Genomic DNA, 18,364 nt, shown 5'->3' with positions numbered 1-18,364 from the left:
CAGAATAAGTCTGATCGCTGGGTGAAGGTCGTCACCAACGGGACCTCCGTGAGTGAGCTGGTTTCCAATAATTCAATCGCAGCAGGCTACGGCCTGGCGTGAGGTTTAAGATAAGTCTGCGGCAGGGTCTGTAACTTTTCTTGGACTGAAGACGATTTGCCGAATTTGACGGGACTCGAAATTTCTAGGCAGGCAGTGTTAACTTAACATCGAGCGCGCCTCTTCTTCAATGCAATTCTTCAGTCCAGGGTAGTATTTGACGGCGAAATATATCAACTATCTCTACACCACATTCGACGCACATGCTACTCTGAGTACTACTGTTGTCTCCAACTCCTATTGTAAATGAGGTTCGCGGTCAAATGTTGTCTCACTCTCTAGTAGCGTGACAGGCTGCTTTTTGTCAAACGTTTGAAAATAGTAGTTAGATGTCGCAATCATCAAAGTTGGCGATTGCGCTTTGTAGTACTACTCATCAACGGGTAATTCTATCAAAGCTGAATCTGACGAGCCTTTGTTGAGGAATGTTGAACATGAAACTCCCTTGGAATCAGTCTCCGGAACGATCGAGCAGTACGACAAATTCGCTGAATTGTGGTTCGTTCAAAGGCCCGGGAGAACCTATAGCGCCCCGGAAGTTTACAATGCATTGATTTCTGGGGAAAGAGCTCAATGCCTTCTGAGAATCAGTCGGACCAGAGATATCAAACGTTTTAGTGACGAAAACGGCCGCACTATTCTCTCTTGGGCGTCTGAGAAAGGTTGGGAGGAAGTCGTGAATGCGTCTTTGCGGATGGGCACAGACGTAGACCTGGCGGATAATAAGGGCACAACACCGCTTACCTATGCGGCTCATTACGGGAGAATTGATATCGTACGGAATCTGACGTATAACCAGGCGTCTGTAAAATTAACGGACTCCAAAAAACGGACACCGTTATCACACGCATCAGAGATGGGCCATTTTCGGATAATGGAGATACTATTACATGGAGCTTCCGTGGACGTGGATGACATCGATGATTCGAAACGATCGCCTCTACATTGGGCTGTAGCTGGATGCGCCAAAAGCTCGATTGAGCTTCTTTTGAGGAAAAAAGCCAATATTGAGGCATGCGATGAGCAGGGACAGACCCCGTACGCCTTGGCTTTGGCCGAAAATTGTATCGACATCGCACAATATTTGCTGAAAAAAGGAGTGAAGCCCATTCATTATTCAAACAGCAAAGTATCTAAAACTGGCGATATGGTAACGTGGTCTCCATATCTCAGTGGCGAGGAACTCTCGGAAGTAGGCGAAGACTCGGGGAAGGTCAGCGACAGTCATTCTTCTGGTATTTCTGACACGATACCTTAAGCACATTGAACATGCATTACTGCAGGAATAGTACTATTCAAGAATGAAAACCGTCCATGAGTTGATAGGAGTTCAAAAAAGCTAGTTTTGAGGTTATGTCTTTTGCTCTCATATCTTCTCTTTCTTCGTTCGTAGGCATATAGTCTGTGTTGCAGAAGACTCACCGAATACCGCTTGCGGATCTAACATAAATCGTCATACCCTTGCGTCCAGAGAGCAATTTCACTCGAGACAGTCACTTTGGTTGACAGACGGTAAATGGAAACGTGAGGCAAAGGAAGGTACGGTTTCAGAGAAAAGCAGTAGTCACCTTTTACCCATTTCGCTGCGGTGTTGCATACTGTACACATCAATTCGATGACGTAAGTGACAAAGTCAAACCGTTCATTTTCTAGCTAACTCTAGACTCGCACCTCCAATTTCTGTTCATAAAACTCGTATTGGTACGTTATTGCCGTCTTAAGGCTGTCTCAAAGATGTTTGAGTTCACAAGATGTGCATGGTGTTGAAAAGCCGATTACCAGTATCAGTGCCTCCTTGCCCAACGTACTTGTTCTCCGAAAGCCGCAACGCAACGAGACTCAGATCAGCAGTCTTACCAAGCGGCTTCATGACATTGGCAAGAGCCTCCTTTTGTACCACTCCAGCTATCACGACAATACGAATGGTGGCATCCAATGCTTGCAGATGGCGGACGAAACCTTCGATTGACTTTCCACTGTTAACCACCGAGTCCACCAGTATCACAGTCTTCTTGCCCGCCAGGGCATTCTCATGGATGTCCTCTGGCTGCTTAGCATGGAGGAACATGGCCCTCGCGAAAACCTCGCTGACGCCTAAAGCCATCGGCTCACCACCCCGCATCAAAGCAATGATCGCCGTCGATTCTTCGCCGAGGAGTCTGTGGCCCGCAGTCGTGTGGCCCTGGACATGAGGTATGGGGTATTCTTCGACACCAAGAGCATTCGCAAGATATTCGATAGATAGGTAGCGACCGACCTCATGATGGGCCGCGCGAAGGCTGGGACCGGCAACGGAGGCGTCACGGGTTGGCGTCATGAGCAACTTAGCTGCAGCCTTGTCAGTGGCGTGGAAGATGCGGAGATGCCGAGGAATCTTGGTGAATTCGGTAACAATCTGTTGCGCATCAAGCTGCAACACCGGGAGCAAGCTGCTGGAAAGACGCATCCCAGAAGTTCTGGGCATCAGCATTTGCTTTGCTCGAAGACCGTCCTCCGCGATGACCTTCAGTAGTGCTTCGTCCATGCTCTTGCTCCTGAGCCGCTCGTCTCCGACCACAACGATTGCTTCGTCAGCAGCTTTGAGCATGGGCAAGTCCATCGGGCTGTCTCCGAAAGCGTAGACATAGAGGTTGTGGTGATCCTGCAGGCGGGAGACGACAGCTGCTTTGACCTCAGGAGTGACGACGTAGCCGTCTGCGATTCGACCGCCGCCAATGATCGTGACATCGCAGAGACCCTCTCTGGCCAAATTTTTTTCCCACACTCGACGGATGCCACAAGTGACAACGACAACACCCACGTTGCTCTTCTTCTCTGCAGCGTGGAGCAAGGTAAGAAATTCAGGGTAAATGAATACTCTAGATGCAACGCCATCGCACAAGACTTCGAACTTGTACTCCATATCCTCATAGCGTAGCATGGCTTGCCGAAAGGCCTTGTAAGAATACCCCATTTCACTGCTGAACAGCTCCTCGAGCGGGGTGTCAATGTCACACTCAGCACAGGCAGACTCAGGGTAGTCCAAATGCCAGAAGAGATTGCCTGTATCCGCTGCGCACAGAGTTTTATCTGCATCAAAGACCAGCATGGAGTCCAACTTTCCACGGGAAGTCTTGCTGCTCACCATCTAGTCTACAATGCTGATGACACGGGCGAGATTCTCTTCTTCGGAGTGTCTGCGGATGTCGTTGAGACGGATTGAAACCTTGTCCAGAAGTGATGGAGTCGATGACACTTTTCCGAACAATATGCCATGACCCAGGCAAAGATCTTCCAGCATGGAGGTTTCGTAGCACATCCATTCCTCGATATGTTAGACCGACATGGAGGAACGAGATCGTGAGGTGTCCTCGAGGCATTGGCGGGCCACATCTTTGGCAGGAACGTCAAGGTAGAAGATATGGGTGTAGCAAAGAGAGTCCGCATCGGTGAAGATTCTCTTCGGGCTCTCTCCCTCATCACAGAAGGAATAATGACCGGTGACAACTCCGACACGGTTGGTCTCTCGACATTGCCGGCTTATGAAGGTGATCGCACGCTCACGCCAGTAGTGTTGCTCGTCCGGGTGCATCCTCTTGAATGCGTGGAGGCCTCCCAGAACGATGTCGTCAATGACCTCGGAACCCTCGTAAAAAGCGTAGTGTTGTTCGCCAAGATAGGCCTTCAGTTGGCGAAGGAGAAAGGACTTTCCGCAGGCGGGCACTCCGTACAGGCCGACAATGATTGGGTTCGGGGCATCTGGAGCATGTCTTTCCGGCGAAGCCTTGCCAGGCAGGTCGTACGAAAGTTGATCATCCATGACAGGCGTCAATGTTGCGTGTAGGTATTGCAAGACAAGAGAAGTTGCGATGCTGGTGAACTTGTCGAGTGACCAGGAAGTGATACGACATCAAGCGAACATCGTGCTCCTAAATACTTGTAGAATGGCTTTCTAGGTTCGCCCATCTATGACCATCTCGATCACTGGTCTGTTGCATAAGGGAAGGTAAATAATCGACAAAATGCCAAGCAAAGCCGTATGCGACAATTGGGTATCCTTCACGTATGATTGTAGGTGATTGCTTGAAAATAAGCTTCTATAGAAACGTGCGGGATCCAACCGACAGTCAAGGAACAATTGGTCATTCAAAAGGGCCATGAAATCTGGTATCAAGAGCTTGGTGATGTCGAGATTTGCCGACTGCATAAACGGACAACTACATTGCGTGCCAATCTGAATGCTCATAGATTATCAAGAGAGAAAACTGAGCCTTGGATGTTCAGCAATCAGGATATGAAACCGTCAGAGTCATACGGCAGTCAACAAGGTGCGCCTCCAGGCGGCAAACTGCGAAGAAAACAAGTTAGAAGGGAAGAAAGATTCGTGAAATGATTACTGATGGCAAGGCGACTGAATCAATGCAAGCATTTCTAGCTTGTCCATTTGTTGATCTGGAAAATACGTATGTCCTGTAAGTCCCCTTCGCCGTTGCGCCAATTATTAACTTCCTGATGTCATCTTCTACGCTTGTCAAACCGAAAACCAACAGGGATCTAATTTACATACTGAAAAAGAAAAGCTTGCGCTCCTCACACGCTCTCAGCGTACCCATCCTTAGCCGGCGCCGGCTTCTTCTTCTCAAACAGCTTCTTTCCAGCCTTGTCTGACAGGTGATCAACCTTGTCTCCCAGGAACGTCTTGATGCATCCGTAAACGCCGGAAATAAGCCAGAGAATGGCGTTGACGAGATCCACCCAGACGGCAGTCTTCATCGCCGTGGTGCTGGCACCCTTGTACTTGTCATCGCTGCTCCTCTTCAGGAAGATGCCCGCGAAAATTCCAAACACCACAATCCACATGATGAAAAGGAACAAGTCCCAGGCAAAGGCGCGGTACGTCTTGAACAGCTTGACTCTGCTGCCGATGAAGGGGATAGCGCTGAGAGGCGTCGCAAGAACGAAGAGCACCGACGAGACAGCAGCTGCGCCGGCGACGGTGATGGCGAGAATCCACTCGGGGGAGAAGCCGTCGTTAGCCTTGTCGTCAGCCTGTACGCGGTTGCCGTAGAAGCCGCAGGCGATCAGGGCGAAGAGGAACTGCAGGCCGCGGCACACCAGGCGCGGCACGACCTCGAACGTCTTGAGCCACGTCTTGCCCATCGTCTTGCCGGTGTCGGCGCCCTCGTTGAAGGCGGCACGGCCGACGTTGCGGCCCATCTCGGCCTTGTCTGCGGTGCGGAATTCGTTGGCTGCGCCGGCGAGGCCTTGGGCATTGCGGCCGAGTTCGATGACGGTCTGGCCGGCTTTGATGGCGTTTGAAAATTGACCCATTTTGGTGGTGGTCTTAAGGGTATCTTGTAAAAGCAAAGATTGTAAAATAAAAAGAGAGATGAGGTCCTTCTACGATGAAGAAGGTTGTTGATGCAATATGCGTTTCAAAACTCGACTGCGATGATGATGCGAGACCGAGAAGAATAAAATACTGTCTAGCAGTATGCAAAGAAAGAAAGCCTTGCCGTGATGCAGAAAGAAAGACTCAAGGAAAACGCAGACATAAAATTGCAGTGATGCTGAGGTGAGGACTGATTCAGAGTGACCATGTTCAGGACGTTGGGGACGGCCCTGAACAGTTTCTTATAACCATCCCCGTCAGACAAAGAAAAGGCATGAACAGACTCATCGTTGACGAGACAAAAGGGCTGAGTCGCATCCAACTGACGCCCAAGGCAAGCCGGACCCTTGACCGCTGGCCATGGCCGGATCTCATGATGGGAATTCCACAGCCAATCAAGCCGACTTCAGCAGGGCTGAAACCGCCTGCAGGGGTCATCGTAGGGCGGGGACAGGCGTCTGACTGCCTGTCAGTCAACCCCCAATCGTTTGTGCTTCGCCGCCCTGGGACAGGGCGCTTAGCAAAACCTGGGGATTCTCATTTGTTAGGCGCTCGTGGGAGAAAGTGGGACTTTGAAGTCGCTGGCTGAGGGGACTCTGGCGTTTGTTTCGATTGTTATTTTAGTCTGAAAAAGCAGAGGAAAAGAAAGAAGACGGCGGCAAGATGAGTGCACGGTTGATGGAGTTGAAAGCCAGTCGTTGAGCTCTGCGCTATTTGAACATGCCGGGGTGAGCTGAGGCCGGGCGCGAAGACCATTTACAGTAACACAACTATGTGAGACAGAAGATCTTGAATATTAAAGGATTTCTACGTTACATAGTTTGCATTCTCTTTTTCTCTGCATTCATCAGATCTAATAAAGCTCCCTCCGGCGCATCGTCGACATCCATAAAAATCTCTACCATTCTCAGTCCCTTTCCATTTATGAGCTTGTCATCGCCCAGGATGTCTTCAAGCTCTCCCCACGTCTTGGCAGAGCGTACGTAGCTATCCTGGCTTGCGCCAAAGAAGCTTGGGGCTTGAAGATATCGCCAACGCGCAACATCGTTGTATCCCTCCTCGAGACCGTGGATGCATCTCTCGATAGTGTAGCCGTCATTATTGATCAAGAAGACGATCACGTCCAGATTATTGCGGATGATGCTTGAAAGCTCTTGCACTGTCATCTGAAAGCTACCGTCACCGATGAAAAGGATCGTTTGGGCTTTTTCGATGCTGTAGTATTTGGATGACTGGATGAGCTCCCGCTGGGCTAAAGCCGCGCCCTGTGCCGCTGGGAGCATGTAACCGATAGACAGCCAAGTAGAAGGAAGGAAGAGCCTGGAATGCTGCGGCATGGGGAAGACCCGGCTTCCATGCCCGGATGTCCCAGTTTCCCCGAGGACCACATCTCCCGGTCGAATGACGTTGGCCAGAAGATGCCAGATCTTGGACTGGTCGATTTTGCCGTCGCGCGGAATATCCGCAAAAGAGATCTTGAAGTCTCTCGGCAACTCTGGGTAGGAATCATAGCGATGGATGTTGGAAGTCTTCAATTTTTGAGCTAGGGCACGGACAACGGCCCTTGCTGTGACATCTCGAAAGATCTGGGTTCCGATCTTGACCTCGGTATCAGTGAAGAGGATAGCAGCTTCAGATCTGGGGATCACGGAGAACTGGTTGGTGTTTGTCGAACTGAGGTGAGGGCCGAAGTACAAGATCAGATCAGAGCTACCGAAGAGCTCTTTCTCGGTTGAAGTGGCATGTTTGCCCTTGTAGATGCCGTGGAAGTTGGGCAGCGTCTCATCGATCAAGGACTTGCCGAGAGGGGTTGTCCACGTGGGCCAGCCGGTAGTCGCAACAATCTTCTCAACGTCTTCGACGATTCCGAGGAGTCTTATCTCGCCGTCCACAAGTATCAAGGGCTTTTTTGCAGAAGATGCCTTGTCCAAAATGGCTGCCAGAGCAGCTTCATCTGCAGATGTGGGCTTGTAAATGGGTGTCCAGACGGGGGCCTCGAGATTCTGAGCAGAGACGGGCACGGAGACCAAATCCTGAGGCACCTCGATGTAGACCGGCCGGCTTTGCACCAGGCATTGCCTCATAACCTCGTCAATCTGACCGGGGGCTTCACTCGCAGAGCGTAAGCTGGCTTGCGCAACGGTGACGTGAGAGTGCATCTGCGCAAACCGTCTGTATTCCCCGTCGTTGAAGCCATGGTGGAGCATGACTCTATTGTCCTGCAGATGCCGCGACGGGGTCCCGACAATGTGAACGACACCGGCGCGCTCAGCATACGCTCCAGCAATTGCATTGATGGCCGAGAGCTCTCCGACGCCGGAGGTTGTGATAAGAGCTCCGATGCCCTTGATGCGCGCGTACCCGTCGGCCGCGTAGCCGGCGTTCAGCTCGTTGGCGTTGCCGACCCAGTGGAGTCCGGACGGTTTGACATAGTCGAGCAGGTGGAGATTGAAGTCGCCGGGGACTCCGTGGATCGAGTCTATCCCTAGCTGGCGCAAGCGGGTGAAGAGGTACTCGGCCAACTTGATAGTGGGGGCACTGCTGTCCTTGACGGAACCCATTTTGACCCGATGTTGCTGATGAACTCTGCAAAGATTACGCTCGACTTTCCTGCTTTATGTCTTTTGAATCTGTCTTTCAGCTGTTGAATGATTGATGCAGCTTTATCATCATCATGCAAGACCCCCCTCTTCATGTGCCGCTACTCCGACACGCCGGTAATAGTGGGGCCTCGCCGATACTCTCTCCGATACTCCGATGAGCGACGCCGGAGAGTCGAACCACGCCGTGTTCTCCTATCACGACAGTTGCGTGATCGATGCCGACTTTCGGAGTGTTGAACTGCAGCCTGTAGTTGTATGATGAATAAATAGGTGGATGAAACCTTGAGACATAGAAGGAGTTTTGTCAAGGCGCACCGCCATCGGCAAACTTCGGCTCAACAATGCTTCTCCAAACGCTAGCCAGCTTAGATCAAGCTCGGGCTCTACCCCAAGTTCAAGCCTCAACTTCCACAGCGGCCAGCAATCCCGGCATCCTCAAGCCACACGCCACGGAGACGGAGGCAAAGCCGAAAGCCCAGTCATGGAGCCACCGGCTCGAGGCCCGTATGCCGTCCAAACTCAAGGCGGCCGCGGCTACCCTCAAGTCGTCAAACATGATTAGCTTGGGGACTGGGCGGCCGAATCCGAAGTACTTTCCTTGGGACTCGCTCACAGCTCATGGGAAGAGGCATCAGGGTAACGGTGCTTTTGGAGATGACACTGCGCCGGCGTCTTGCTCTGCGGGAGACAAGGACTTTGACCTGTCTAAGGCTCTGAACTACGGCGATGCAGCTGGGCATGCTCAGCTTATCCGCTTCGTCACTGAGCATGTTGGCCTGATCCACAAGCCTCAGTATGAAGACTGGCGAACTTGTCTGACTTGCGGGACAACTTCTGCCCTTGACATTATCTTCCGCATGTTCGTCAAGCCCGGCGATTCATTACTTTTTGAAAGTCTGACCTACCCGCCTACTATTGAGATTGCAGAAGCGCAGAAGTTCAATCCTGTCGGAATCACCATGGACACAGAGGGCCTTATACCCGCGGAACTCGATAGAGTCTTGAGCACTTGGGACGAGGCCATGGGACCGAAACCATTTGTCTTATACACGATCCCTTCCGGACACAATCCCACGGGGGTGACGCAGTCTACCGAGCGCCGCAAGGCCATCTACGAAGTCGCCGGGAAGCACGATCTTCTAATCATCGAAGACGACCCGTACTTTTACCTGCAACTGGAGAACGACTCCAGTACCCAGCTCACAGCCGAGAAGTACTTGGAAAATCTGCCCACTTCATATCTGTCCCTCGACAGAACAGGCCGCGTCATCCGCCTCGACTCGACCTCCAAGATCCTAGCCCCGGGGCTCCGTATTGGCTGGCTGACCGCCAGCGCCGAGATAGTCCGCATCTTCGTAGCCAACACGGAGATCAGCTCCGCTTTCCCAGCCGGACCGTCTCAAGTCATGATGTACAAGCTCCTCGCCGAGTCGTGGGGACATCGGGGTTTCTTTGACTGGCTGAGCCATATCTCTTTGGAGTACAGCCGCCGACGTGACATTCTCGTTAAGGCGTGCGAGAAGCATCTTCCGCCGGATGTCTGCGACTGGGCCGTTCCCACGTTTGGCATGTTCTTGTTGGTACGGCTGGATGTGTCGAAGCATCCTGCCGTGAGGTCATTGGAGTTCCTTGAAACGGATACTATCCTCAATATCGAGGACAAGATTTACAAGAAGTCCAGCGTGAATGGGGTGTTGGTGACGAAGGGCAGCTGGTTCGCGGCGAAGACGGAGAATGTGAGGGAAGCCTCGCTCCGATTGACATTTGTAGCGGCCCCTGAGGCTGCGTTAGAGACCGCTGTTGAAGCTTTCGGGCGTACTGTGCAAGGAGAGTTTAAGAAAGCTTGACTTCTAGTTCAATCAAACTGTAGACCGGAAATACATATCGAATTTTGCATCCTGAAATCAATATTTCAATTCAAACACGACGTGGTGTGACCTTGCCGGCTCTCAAATCCTGACAATGACAATGTCGCGTCAAATTACTTTGCCTCCATCTTTTTGATGTCTCCCGAACCTACTTCCAACAAGTATCATCATTGAATCGATTGGTTCTCGCTATTCATGCTGGTTGGGTGTGGTATGCCTTCCGTCAGGTGAGAGATACTGGGGCCATTGGCTGCCTTCTACGACAAAAACAACAATGTCGATTATGAATATAAGCTAGTTAGAGTCAAATGCTGGGCTGTTATTCGAAATGTGCATTTGTGACAAGCCGCATGTAACATCCGTGTAGACACTTTGAGAAGAACTGGATAGCTCATCTCATGCTTGAACAAAAACCTCGCTGGGTCTGAAGGGCCTAACTCTGCCATCTGAAGACCAACTCGCTGTTGAAACCTAGGGAAACCAACCACAGTTATGGGATACCGAGCAAAAGTCAGCTAACCACTTTTGAAATATGATTCGAGGATGCGATCTTGGCAGGTTTGGGCATGGTCTCCCATTGTTGTCCCAACCAACAGCACCAACAAGCCTGCTCACCAGGACAGTCACGCATGAAGCCAACGGCACAGCATGCTCCCATGGGCCTTTCTAACCAACCACTCTTTTCTTGTGAGCTTGTTAAGTTAGAGGACTATCACGTGGTCGTCCCCACACCGCTGCTGTTGCCTATTCTCACGACAATAAAAGCCTGGCCTCTTCCGTTTTACCTGTCTTCCATCTCAGCCTTGATTCACAAGGTTCATCATCAATCAATCATCTGCACTAACATCATTCCAACTGAATAATCGTGGGTGACAATTTTGCGACTACATACGCGCAGGAGATTGAGCGCATGAAGCAGCGGATCTATCAGACGACAGCAGCCAATTGGCGGCGATACCGTCGCCCGCCTCGCACCGTACATCGTGACATCGACCCCACGCCGCTATGTCCCGGGGCTCACTTTCCACCTCTCCCCCCGAAGTTGCCGCGACCTGAGTATTCCTTCACGGCGAATCTGATCAGTGTTGACGACGAAGACGAAGTCCATTTCCACGTGGCCTGCGAACAAGGCCTCCTCGATCGCGTACTCACCTTCATCCGCGAAAGAGAGCCGAGCGAGGCAGTCTTGCAGTTCGGCTTCGCACAAGCTTCCTGGGGGAACCAGCCGGCCGTCGCCCGGTGTCTACTCGAGCGCGGCACTCTCCTCCACAATAACGTGTTTGCCCAGGCCGAGGGATATGGCACGATATTTGACGAGTCTGAGCCAGCAAAAGACCTCGTGCCCCTCATTCAGGTCTACCTCGATTGGGGCTGGCACCCGAACCAGGCTTGGTGTTATCCGTTTACAGATGAAGGCCGGACACCGCTCGTGTTCAAGGGGTGCCTGGCTAATAGGCCGCTCGTCGAGCTGCTCTTGAAGCACGGGGCAAACCCAGACATTGGGGTAAAGTCCCTAGGAGCAAACGCAGATATGCTGCCTTTAAAAAGCACAGGGGGCGATGCTGTCGATTTTGCGGCCCAGTTGGGAGACACCGCCCTCGTCGACCTCCTCTTGGCTTCGGGCGCCGAGCCGCGGATCACGAAGCCATTCATCAGCCTCGTCTCGTACCAGAGAGAATATTACCTCAAGAGCGCTTGGGGATGTGTGCCGTTTTCCCAGCGCCGGCCGATGGCGGAACATGTTCTCGCCAAGGGCGTCGTCGGTGTCAACGACGTGAAGTGGGTACCGCACCGACAGGGCGGCATTTGTCACCAGGAGGGGACTGGTTATGACACTACAGCGTTTGCGCACGCTTGCGCGGCGCTAGACTGGGAATATGCGGAGTGGTTGCTAGAGAAGGGCGCCGACCCTGAGTTGCTTGACGGCCTAGCGCTCAGCAAACAATGTTGGATAATTGGGCTTACTGAACCGAACGATCCCGAGACTGTGAGAAAGCTGGTGGACAAAGTCAAAAACGAGCATTTGGTTGCCCAGTGATCTCGGTTGATTGGGTGTAAGCGGAGGATATTCCTCCTACATAGCTTTGCTAGAGAAGGTGTGACTAGGGTTTCATAATTCTTGAATCTAAAACATCGTAGCGCATTGCATTCAGATCCTATGAGCAGCCAGAATAGCCGCGTGGATAATGCTGATGCTTGTTAGTATCTTCACCTCATGCTTCTTGTTGAGCAGGGTTGTATTGCTTTGCTCAACACAAACCAGAGGATAGATCACCAAGTATCAACCACGATTTCGAATCTCTCTGAAGTCTGCTGGATTTTTTGCCGCAACCTACCCAAAGCTTTGGGCTGCTTTCCCAAACGACAAAGAATCGGATATTGGAGGAGCAAAATCTGCGTGATTTGCAAGCGGATCGTCGAGGATGGCGGAGAGATTTGTTGTCTGCGGAATAGGGCTGCTTTTCTACTAAGGACTTCGTGGAAACGGTAAAGTCTCGAGGAGGACAATTGGTATTCGAAGCAGATGGGGCTTGAAGCGTGCCGTTGCGTTGTTCGTAAGCTTTAGTCCAATGGGAGTATGGTCAGCTGAATGCTATTGTTGAGTCTACAGATAAATCAAGACATCACTTACTCTGATCTCCGAGGACAGAAGGATGAATCTTGATACTGTACAAAAGCTGAGGATCCTTTCGTGATATAAGTAATTCAAGAAAGCCGCGTCAAATCTAGCGCTGTGATTAAATGATTCTCATGAGTGCGTTGATGGTCTTCATCGTCGTCTGTGTCGTCAGCACGCCGAAGAGGAGCGTCACAGTGAATCCTGACGTGCTGCTTTGTTTTCTGTGCAGTATTTTCACGGGTTGCACCGCTTCCGAGATGGACATAAGCAGGTGGGTGATGCCCATTGTGTTCGTTCCAGACAAGCAAATTGCTTTTGTGGTCGAATCGACGCCTGTGGTGATTTTCGTCTCGTCAACGAGAGGGGTTTGTCCCGGCAAAAGGTACTCTTCAGTTCAGCTGTCTGCTTTTCGCACACGATATCTGGTAGAGAGTAGGCAGTGTAGCTCAGAGACACAATTCAGGGTCCGGATACCCGTCGGATTTGACTTTGGGCCCGGACCCAACGAGTGGGAGGCCGATCACAGCAGTGCGCATCGCATCAGGACTCATACACGACAATGACTCGGTCGCGTCACTGGCATGATCTGTACTTCGTCTGCTCTCACCGTCTACTTCATTTCTCGAATTGCCTCCCGCGGTAACATAGGCGCAGCGACAGTTGTCAGGCCTGCATTTCGACACGGCATCCCACGCACAAGGGCCTCGCATAATCGCAGACCAGTTTAGACAGCCTGCACGGATCGCCCGCTGCTAACTTTGGCAGCACCGGATTTCCCTCCGATGGAAATGGATGTCAGGGTGGGCGGTTTCATCAAGCGAGCCATGCTTCCGCTCATCGGACGCGGTTTGCCCGACAGCATGCCACTTCCTGCTGCGCCGCTTGATCGTAGACCGGCTTCCTTAGTCATAGACCTCTCTCGATTTAGCATCAGCCAATAGGCGCAGTCCGCAACAGCATTATTCAAAATCGCTGGACCGATAGCTTTTTAGAGAGATAAAACTTCAATTGCATTTTCCTCGATATTGTCGCCCATGGCCGGCTAAAGTGCAGACGACTTTTCTGGCCAGCATAACGAAGGATTTGTTTCTGGCTGCTTGCCGCGGTGTTGCACGGGGAGGCGGTACTGTTAATAAAGCATGGTGGTATTAATCTCGGCTGGATGAATATCACAATGTCTTATACCAACAACACCACCGTTACACACAGAAAAAAACAAAGCATCGAGATCAGACGAGGGCGGTCAGCAGGTTGGTTGTGCCCTGATGGATTCATCCCAAAATTCAGAGTTTTTCATGATAGGAACGCTGTAGGGATGATCACACTAAACGCATATAAGCTCAACCCGCAGTTCTGGAGATGCGGATGTGCACGTTTGACTCGCTGACCTGATCGTCGAGATCTGCTGAATCATGCTGTCCGTGTCTGCTGTCGACGGCCAGACAAGGAGAAGATTTCTCTTGGGCCCTAAATTTACGGAGCAAACCCCCAGCTGGCTTTATCTCTCCATCTTGGGTCTGGATATCTCGGCCAGAGGGTGGGTTTTTGTGGTTGATCGTCGCCCTCTTCTCGGTGAGCGAATTATGTGGTTGGGTGCGCAAATTATCGAGGAGAGAGGGCTCCCCAAGGTTTGGTTTATTTTTGGGGTTTGCTGCAACCGACCTGTCGATCTTTCTGATGGTGGATCGCAACGGTGACGGCTAGTTAGCTTGGTGAATGCGAAGAACCGGCGAGACAACACGAGGTGGCGGGAGCTCACATAATATGACTACTAGTGTGAAAATTCGTCCTTCAATGAGACGTCAATATGATTCAATGGCATGCCACGCAGGGTAATTCCCCCGACCGTCCAACGTTCTTCTCGAAAATTCCAGACTCGCCCTGAGCTTGTCTTCTGTTGACCTCGTCTCCACCGAAAAAAACCGAGAGACAAGAAAAAAACAAAAATAAATATCAAAGTGAGGAGGAGCCGAGGAGGTTAAACTGGAGACGCGGGATACCCAACGGGTCCCTCCGTGGAATTCCCTCCTCTTCTCCCCTCTCCCCATGCCGTCCCAACTTGAATTGTTCTGGGGACAGCAAGCAGATCGTCCGAAGGCGGCCCCAGGGTATTTGATGGGGCTCAAATCAGACCATATCGCACAACAGGCGTGAATACTTGGAGTGCTGCAGGGTCACTAGAAAATAGGGACGACCCAACGAATAGGAAACCAACTTCGCGCCCATCAGCCGCACTAGGGGTTGAGATACCCCGATAAAGGTGTGTTTCCTGTAGAATGGTTCTGGCGGGTAGCGCAGCGACGATCTGGCGGGTTTCCGAGGAAGCGCACGACTCATGGGAGCAAGTCGCCTCCAAGCTTGCCGTCAGCCGAGCGCGACCAGCGCTTGTTAGGCCACTGGAGGAAACACAACATAGCCTCTGCCTAGCATTGCACAGCAAAAAAGATTCGGTCAGCAATCACTCTAGGACGTTAAGCGCAGCGATTGTCGGGCGACGGTCCCGCCTGCTTTTGTGACTCGGGCTATTAATAGTTAAGGTTTTTTCCGGTTCGGAGTTATCGAAGAAAAGGCAGAAGGCAGGGCACGACAGGGCAGGGGCGCAGGGGAGAAGCCCGCGTTAGTTCCACGTAGAGCAGAGCATTAGCTCACGCCGTGATCATTCTAGCGTCTGGACTCTGTTGCCTCCTTGCCTCGCCCCAGCTCTTACTTGACGTTCGATATTGGCTCTGGCGTGAGTGAAACCGCGGGCAAGAAGAAGAAAAGAGGCGGTTGTCATGTTGGGCATGCTACGTTACCCCCCTTAATCTAGCGTCGAGAGAGGGGACCCTCTTGGCTAAAATAGGGGACGTGGGGCTCTTTGATCGTTTGTTTGTGACATCACTGCCCGAGTCTCTGCCCTATGTTAAGAAAATCGCAGCAAATCGTGTGGGATGGACTAACATGCGAGAGCCCGTCCTTACCGTGTCTGTTAATTCTGGATGCTACGCTACGGATACAGAGTTGACAGCAAGAGAGAAGAGAGGGCTGGGGGGCGCAGTCTGTCTGTCTTTGCAGTGCCACGGCAAACCAACCAACCACTCCAATTCCAATCGTCCCGTGGGCCGTTGGCCTTCAGAGAAAAGAATGTCTGGTGCTAAATCGAGCAAACCGAACCAATCGGCGCCCCGCGCGGCGTGCGGCTTCCGAGGCCACCGGCTGTCCCGTTCAGCTGGTCTCTGTGTGTTCCCCGTCTCCAGTTTCCTGTGGCTGGGACGGCAGCCAGTTCATCGCCAAGAAAGCTCAGCAGCCCAACGCACATGAGCCCTGCAGCGGTGCAGCCCTTGTTACCTTGTGAGGCTCCTCTCGTATTTGTCCGGCTCTCCACTTTGTCAACCAAGTGAGGCCCATGATGTCAATCGGGCTCCGCAAAAAATGACCCCGGTCGGCATTACGAGAAGATCTTCGCCGCCCCCGGCAGTGCTGGTGCTGTGCACTGAGTGGCAGTTTGCCTCTGGCAGCCGGTCCCCCGATGTTTACGAGATGGGAATGCTGGCCAACGGGAGTCCCCTGGCTAAATGAAGTGGCACACCGGCCAACAGGTAGAAGTCTTTGCCATCGTCAAGTTGGTATATAAGCTGACGGGCGAATCCTCCTTGATGAATGAAAGAAGACCATCCTCACCACACACACACTCACCAACCAACCATCTAATCAAAGATAATCTTCCGACCACTACAGTCTTTCCAGAACATCATCAACTCACCACAACCACAACTTTCCCACACCTTTCTTCTTTAGAACCAACCACCAACAAACCGCCAAAATGCAGTTCAAGGCCCTCACCGCTCTCACCTCCCTCGTCGCCGCCGTCTCCGGCCTCCCGACCTTCTCCGCGACCAACGGCACGGCCACCAACAACACCCTGCCCGCCGACGCCAAGTTCCAGCTGATGGCCCTCCGCTCCGCGTCGCCGGTGCACTTCTCCACCTTCCAGGCCGCCAAGTCCTCCATCTTCCTCCAGCTGCCGTCCCAGAACGCCACCTGCGACCAGCGCAACGCCACCGAGTCCGCCACCTTCACCCTCGGCCAGGACGGCGGCCTCTACCTCTACGCCGCCTCCGCCACCCCGCAGCAGCTCTACGCCGACCGCTCCGGCATGGGCCAGGGCAAGCTCGGCTACACCACCGGCGCCCAGCCCGCCCCCCGCAACGGCGAGCGCACCGGCTGGACCATCGACGCCTACGGCGACCTCACCCTCGACGGCGCCGGCTTCCTCGCCTGCCCCAACAGCATCGAGGGCGCCTGGTCCATCTGGGTTTCTTCTGGCGTTGCGAACCCTGCTGGTAACACCGACTGCCTCGGCATCTCTGTCCGCGCCGTCCAGGCTGTTGTCCCCAACAGCTGCTCTTACACCTCCAACTAAGGGGTGGGTGAAGCAACTTTTCGGCATGGATTCTTGGTAGATTAAAATTGGCATTTGGGACACGACGAACAATGTCCCGGGAGATATCCTATAGAATGGCGCAACTTGTATTTATGGCATACCCTCTTTCCCCCAAGACACCGAAGGGAACTGTACATTGCGGATGACGCGACAGCAATAACTTTTCTGTACATGAATTAATATGTCACTTTTTCAAACATTTGCTTGCTTGTCCTGATGTGAATGTGACCAACTGCTTCTGATCAATATCAACTCATGAATGGAAGTGAATATTCTAACCATTTCACGAGCACAATCGCAAGGTAGCTGAGTAGAACTTGAATTAATTTCCATGCTTGCTGAAAACTTCTATTGTAAGGGATCTTTATACTAGTCTCTAATCTGCCATCAGCCCTCGACCTTGTTGATACCCTCCGCATCAACCACCAACCCCGCCTTCTTAAACTCCTGGTCATTCGTCGGCAACTCAACCCGCCACTGAGAAATCAGCGCAGCCGAAATCTCGACCTCGCCTTCCGTGCCAAGGGCCAAGATATGGCCACCCTGCGTGCGGTCCTCAGTGATGAAGTGCATGTGGTCGCCCGGCACGCTGATGCCCTGTGTGTACTCGGGCGAGCGAAAGCCAATGACAGTACCGCGCACCGGTTCCCTGAAGGTGTGAGAGGCCTGGTTCGCGCCGACCTCGCGCATGCTCTCGCCGGGCTTGCTCTGGCCGCCGGCTGTGCGGACGGTGACGTTCTTGAAGACGCCCTCGATGCGGATGGCGAGGAAGTAGTTCTTGGAGTCGGGCAGGCGGCCGGACAGGTGGGCGAAGAGGCCCTTCTTGTCGTCGAAGGCGCCGGTGATGCGGGTGTCGGGGCGGAAGCGGGTGACCATGGCGAAGGGGGCGACGGCGTCGCTGGCGGGGCTGGTGTCGACGGCGGTGACGGTGTTGTCGGACTTCATCTGGTACAGCTTGCCGTCGAGGATGATCATCTCGCCGTTCATGTAGCGGAAGGTGCCGAGGCCGTGGTCGCCGTGCTGGATGAGCTCCGAGACGGGCAGGCCGGTGGAGGCGATGCCGTCCATCAGGGCCGAGATGATGGAGTACTGGTAGATTTCGTTGACCGCCATCGTGATGATTGGTGTTTGAAAAGACAAAAAGAAAAGTTGTCTCGGTAAGTGATGCCAAGTATGAGATGCCAAGGTTCGGATGTCGAAGCTAAGACACAAGAAGATCGCGGTGGTGGTGGTGGTGGTGGTGGTGGTGAGGTCCTAATTGACTTTGGACGACGGGTGATTCGCTGACTGCAGAAAAAACGTGTGCTCACTTGCTCTCTTTTTCCTTTCCTTTCTGATGGATCTTTCCTCTTGTCTCGCGGCTTGCACGGGGAACTTTCT

General features: G+C 52.5%; 6 protein-coding genes across 6 annotated transcripts; 2 read left to right on the top strand and 4 right to left on the bottom strand.

Annotated features, from left to right (window-relative positions):
* Nucleotides 1-1,843: 1,843 nt before the first annotated feature.
* Nucleotides 1,844-3,226, bottom strand: upp-1 (Uracil phosphoribosyltransferase; the record flags this gene model as incomplete). The annotated part of the gene is made up of 1 exon (XM_037319667.1): nt 1,844-3,226. The coding sequence occupies one exon, from the start codon at nt 3,224-3,226 to the stop codon at nt 1,844-1,846; it is 1,383 nt and encodes a 460-aa protein (XP_037182265.1).
* Nucleotides 3,227-6,282: 3,056 nt separating this feature from the next.
* pdcA-1 (Pyruvate decarboxylase) lies at nt 6,283-8,031 on the bottom strand (the record flags this gene model as incomplete). Its single annotated transcript, XM_037319666.1, has 1 exon — nt 6,283-8,031. One exon carries the CDS (start codon nt 8,029-8,031, stop codon nt 6,283-6,285), a length of 1,749 nt encoding a protein of 582 aa, XP_037182264.1.
* A 383-nt stretch (nt 8,032-8,414) lies between these two features.
* On the top strand, nt 8,415-11,979 carry swnA (Aminotransferase swnA; the record flags this gene model as incomplete). Its single annotated transcript, XM_037319665.1, has 2 exons — nt 8,415-9,809; nt 10,840-11,979. The coding sequence occupies 2 exons, from the start codon at nt 8,415-8,417 to the stop codon at nt 11,977-11,979; spliced, it is 2,535 nt and encodes an 844-aa protein (XP_037182263.1).
* A 2,337-nt stretch (nt 11,980-14,316) lies between these two features.
* Nucleotides 14,317-14,609, bottom strand: CGCA056_v004409 (uncharacterized protein; the record flags this gene model as incomplete). Its single annotated transcript, XM_037319664.1, has 2 exons — nt 14,317-14,350; nt 14,416-14,609. The coding sequence occupies 2 exons, from the start codon at nt 14,607-14,609 to the stop codon at nt 14,317-14,319; spliced, it is 228 nt and encodes a 75-aa protein (XP_037181253.1).
* Nucleotides 14,610-16,363: 1,754 nt separating this feature from the next.
* phiA (Cell wall protein phiA) lies at nt 16,364-16,963 on the top strand (the record flags this gene model as incomplete). Its single annotated transcript, XM_037319663.1, has 1 exon — nt 16,364-16,963. The coding sequence occupies one exon, from the start codon at nt 16,364-16,366 to the stop codon at nt 16,961-16,963; it is 600 nt and encodes a 199-aa protein (XP_037181254.1).
* A 408-nt stretch (nt 16,964-17,371) lies between these two features.
* On the bottom strand, nt 17,372-18,097 carry CGCA056_v004407 (Alpha-acetolactate decarboxylase; the record flags this gene model as incomplete). The annotated part of the gene is made up of 1 exon (XM_037319662.1): nt 17,372-18,097. The coding sequence occupies one exon, from the start codon at nt 18,095-18,097 to the stop codon at nt 17,372-17,374; it is 726 nt and encodes a 241-aa protein (XP_037181259.1).
* Between the last annotated feature and the right edge of the window lie 267 nt (nt 18,098-18,364).

The sequence above is a fragment of the Colletotrichum aenigma genome (assembly GCF_013390185.1).
Source record: "Colletotrichum aenigma strain Cg56 chromosome Unknown KSG_Cg56_contig03, whole genome shotgun sequence".
Taxonomy (NCBI): domain Eukaryota; kingdom Fungi; phylum Ascomycota; class Sordariomycetes; order Glomerellales; family Glomerellaceae; genus Colletotrichum; species Colletotrichum aenigma.
This window is presented reverse-complemented; position numbering and strand designations above follow the sequence as displayed.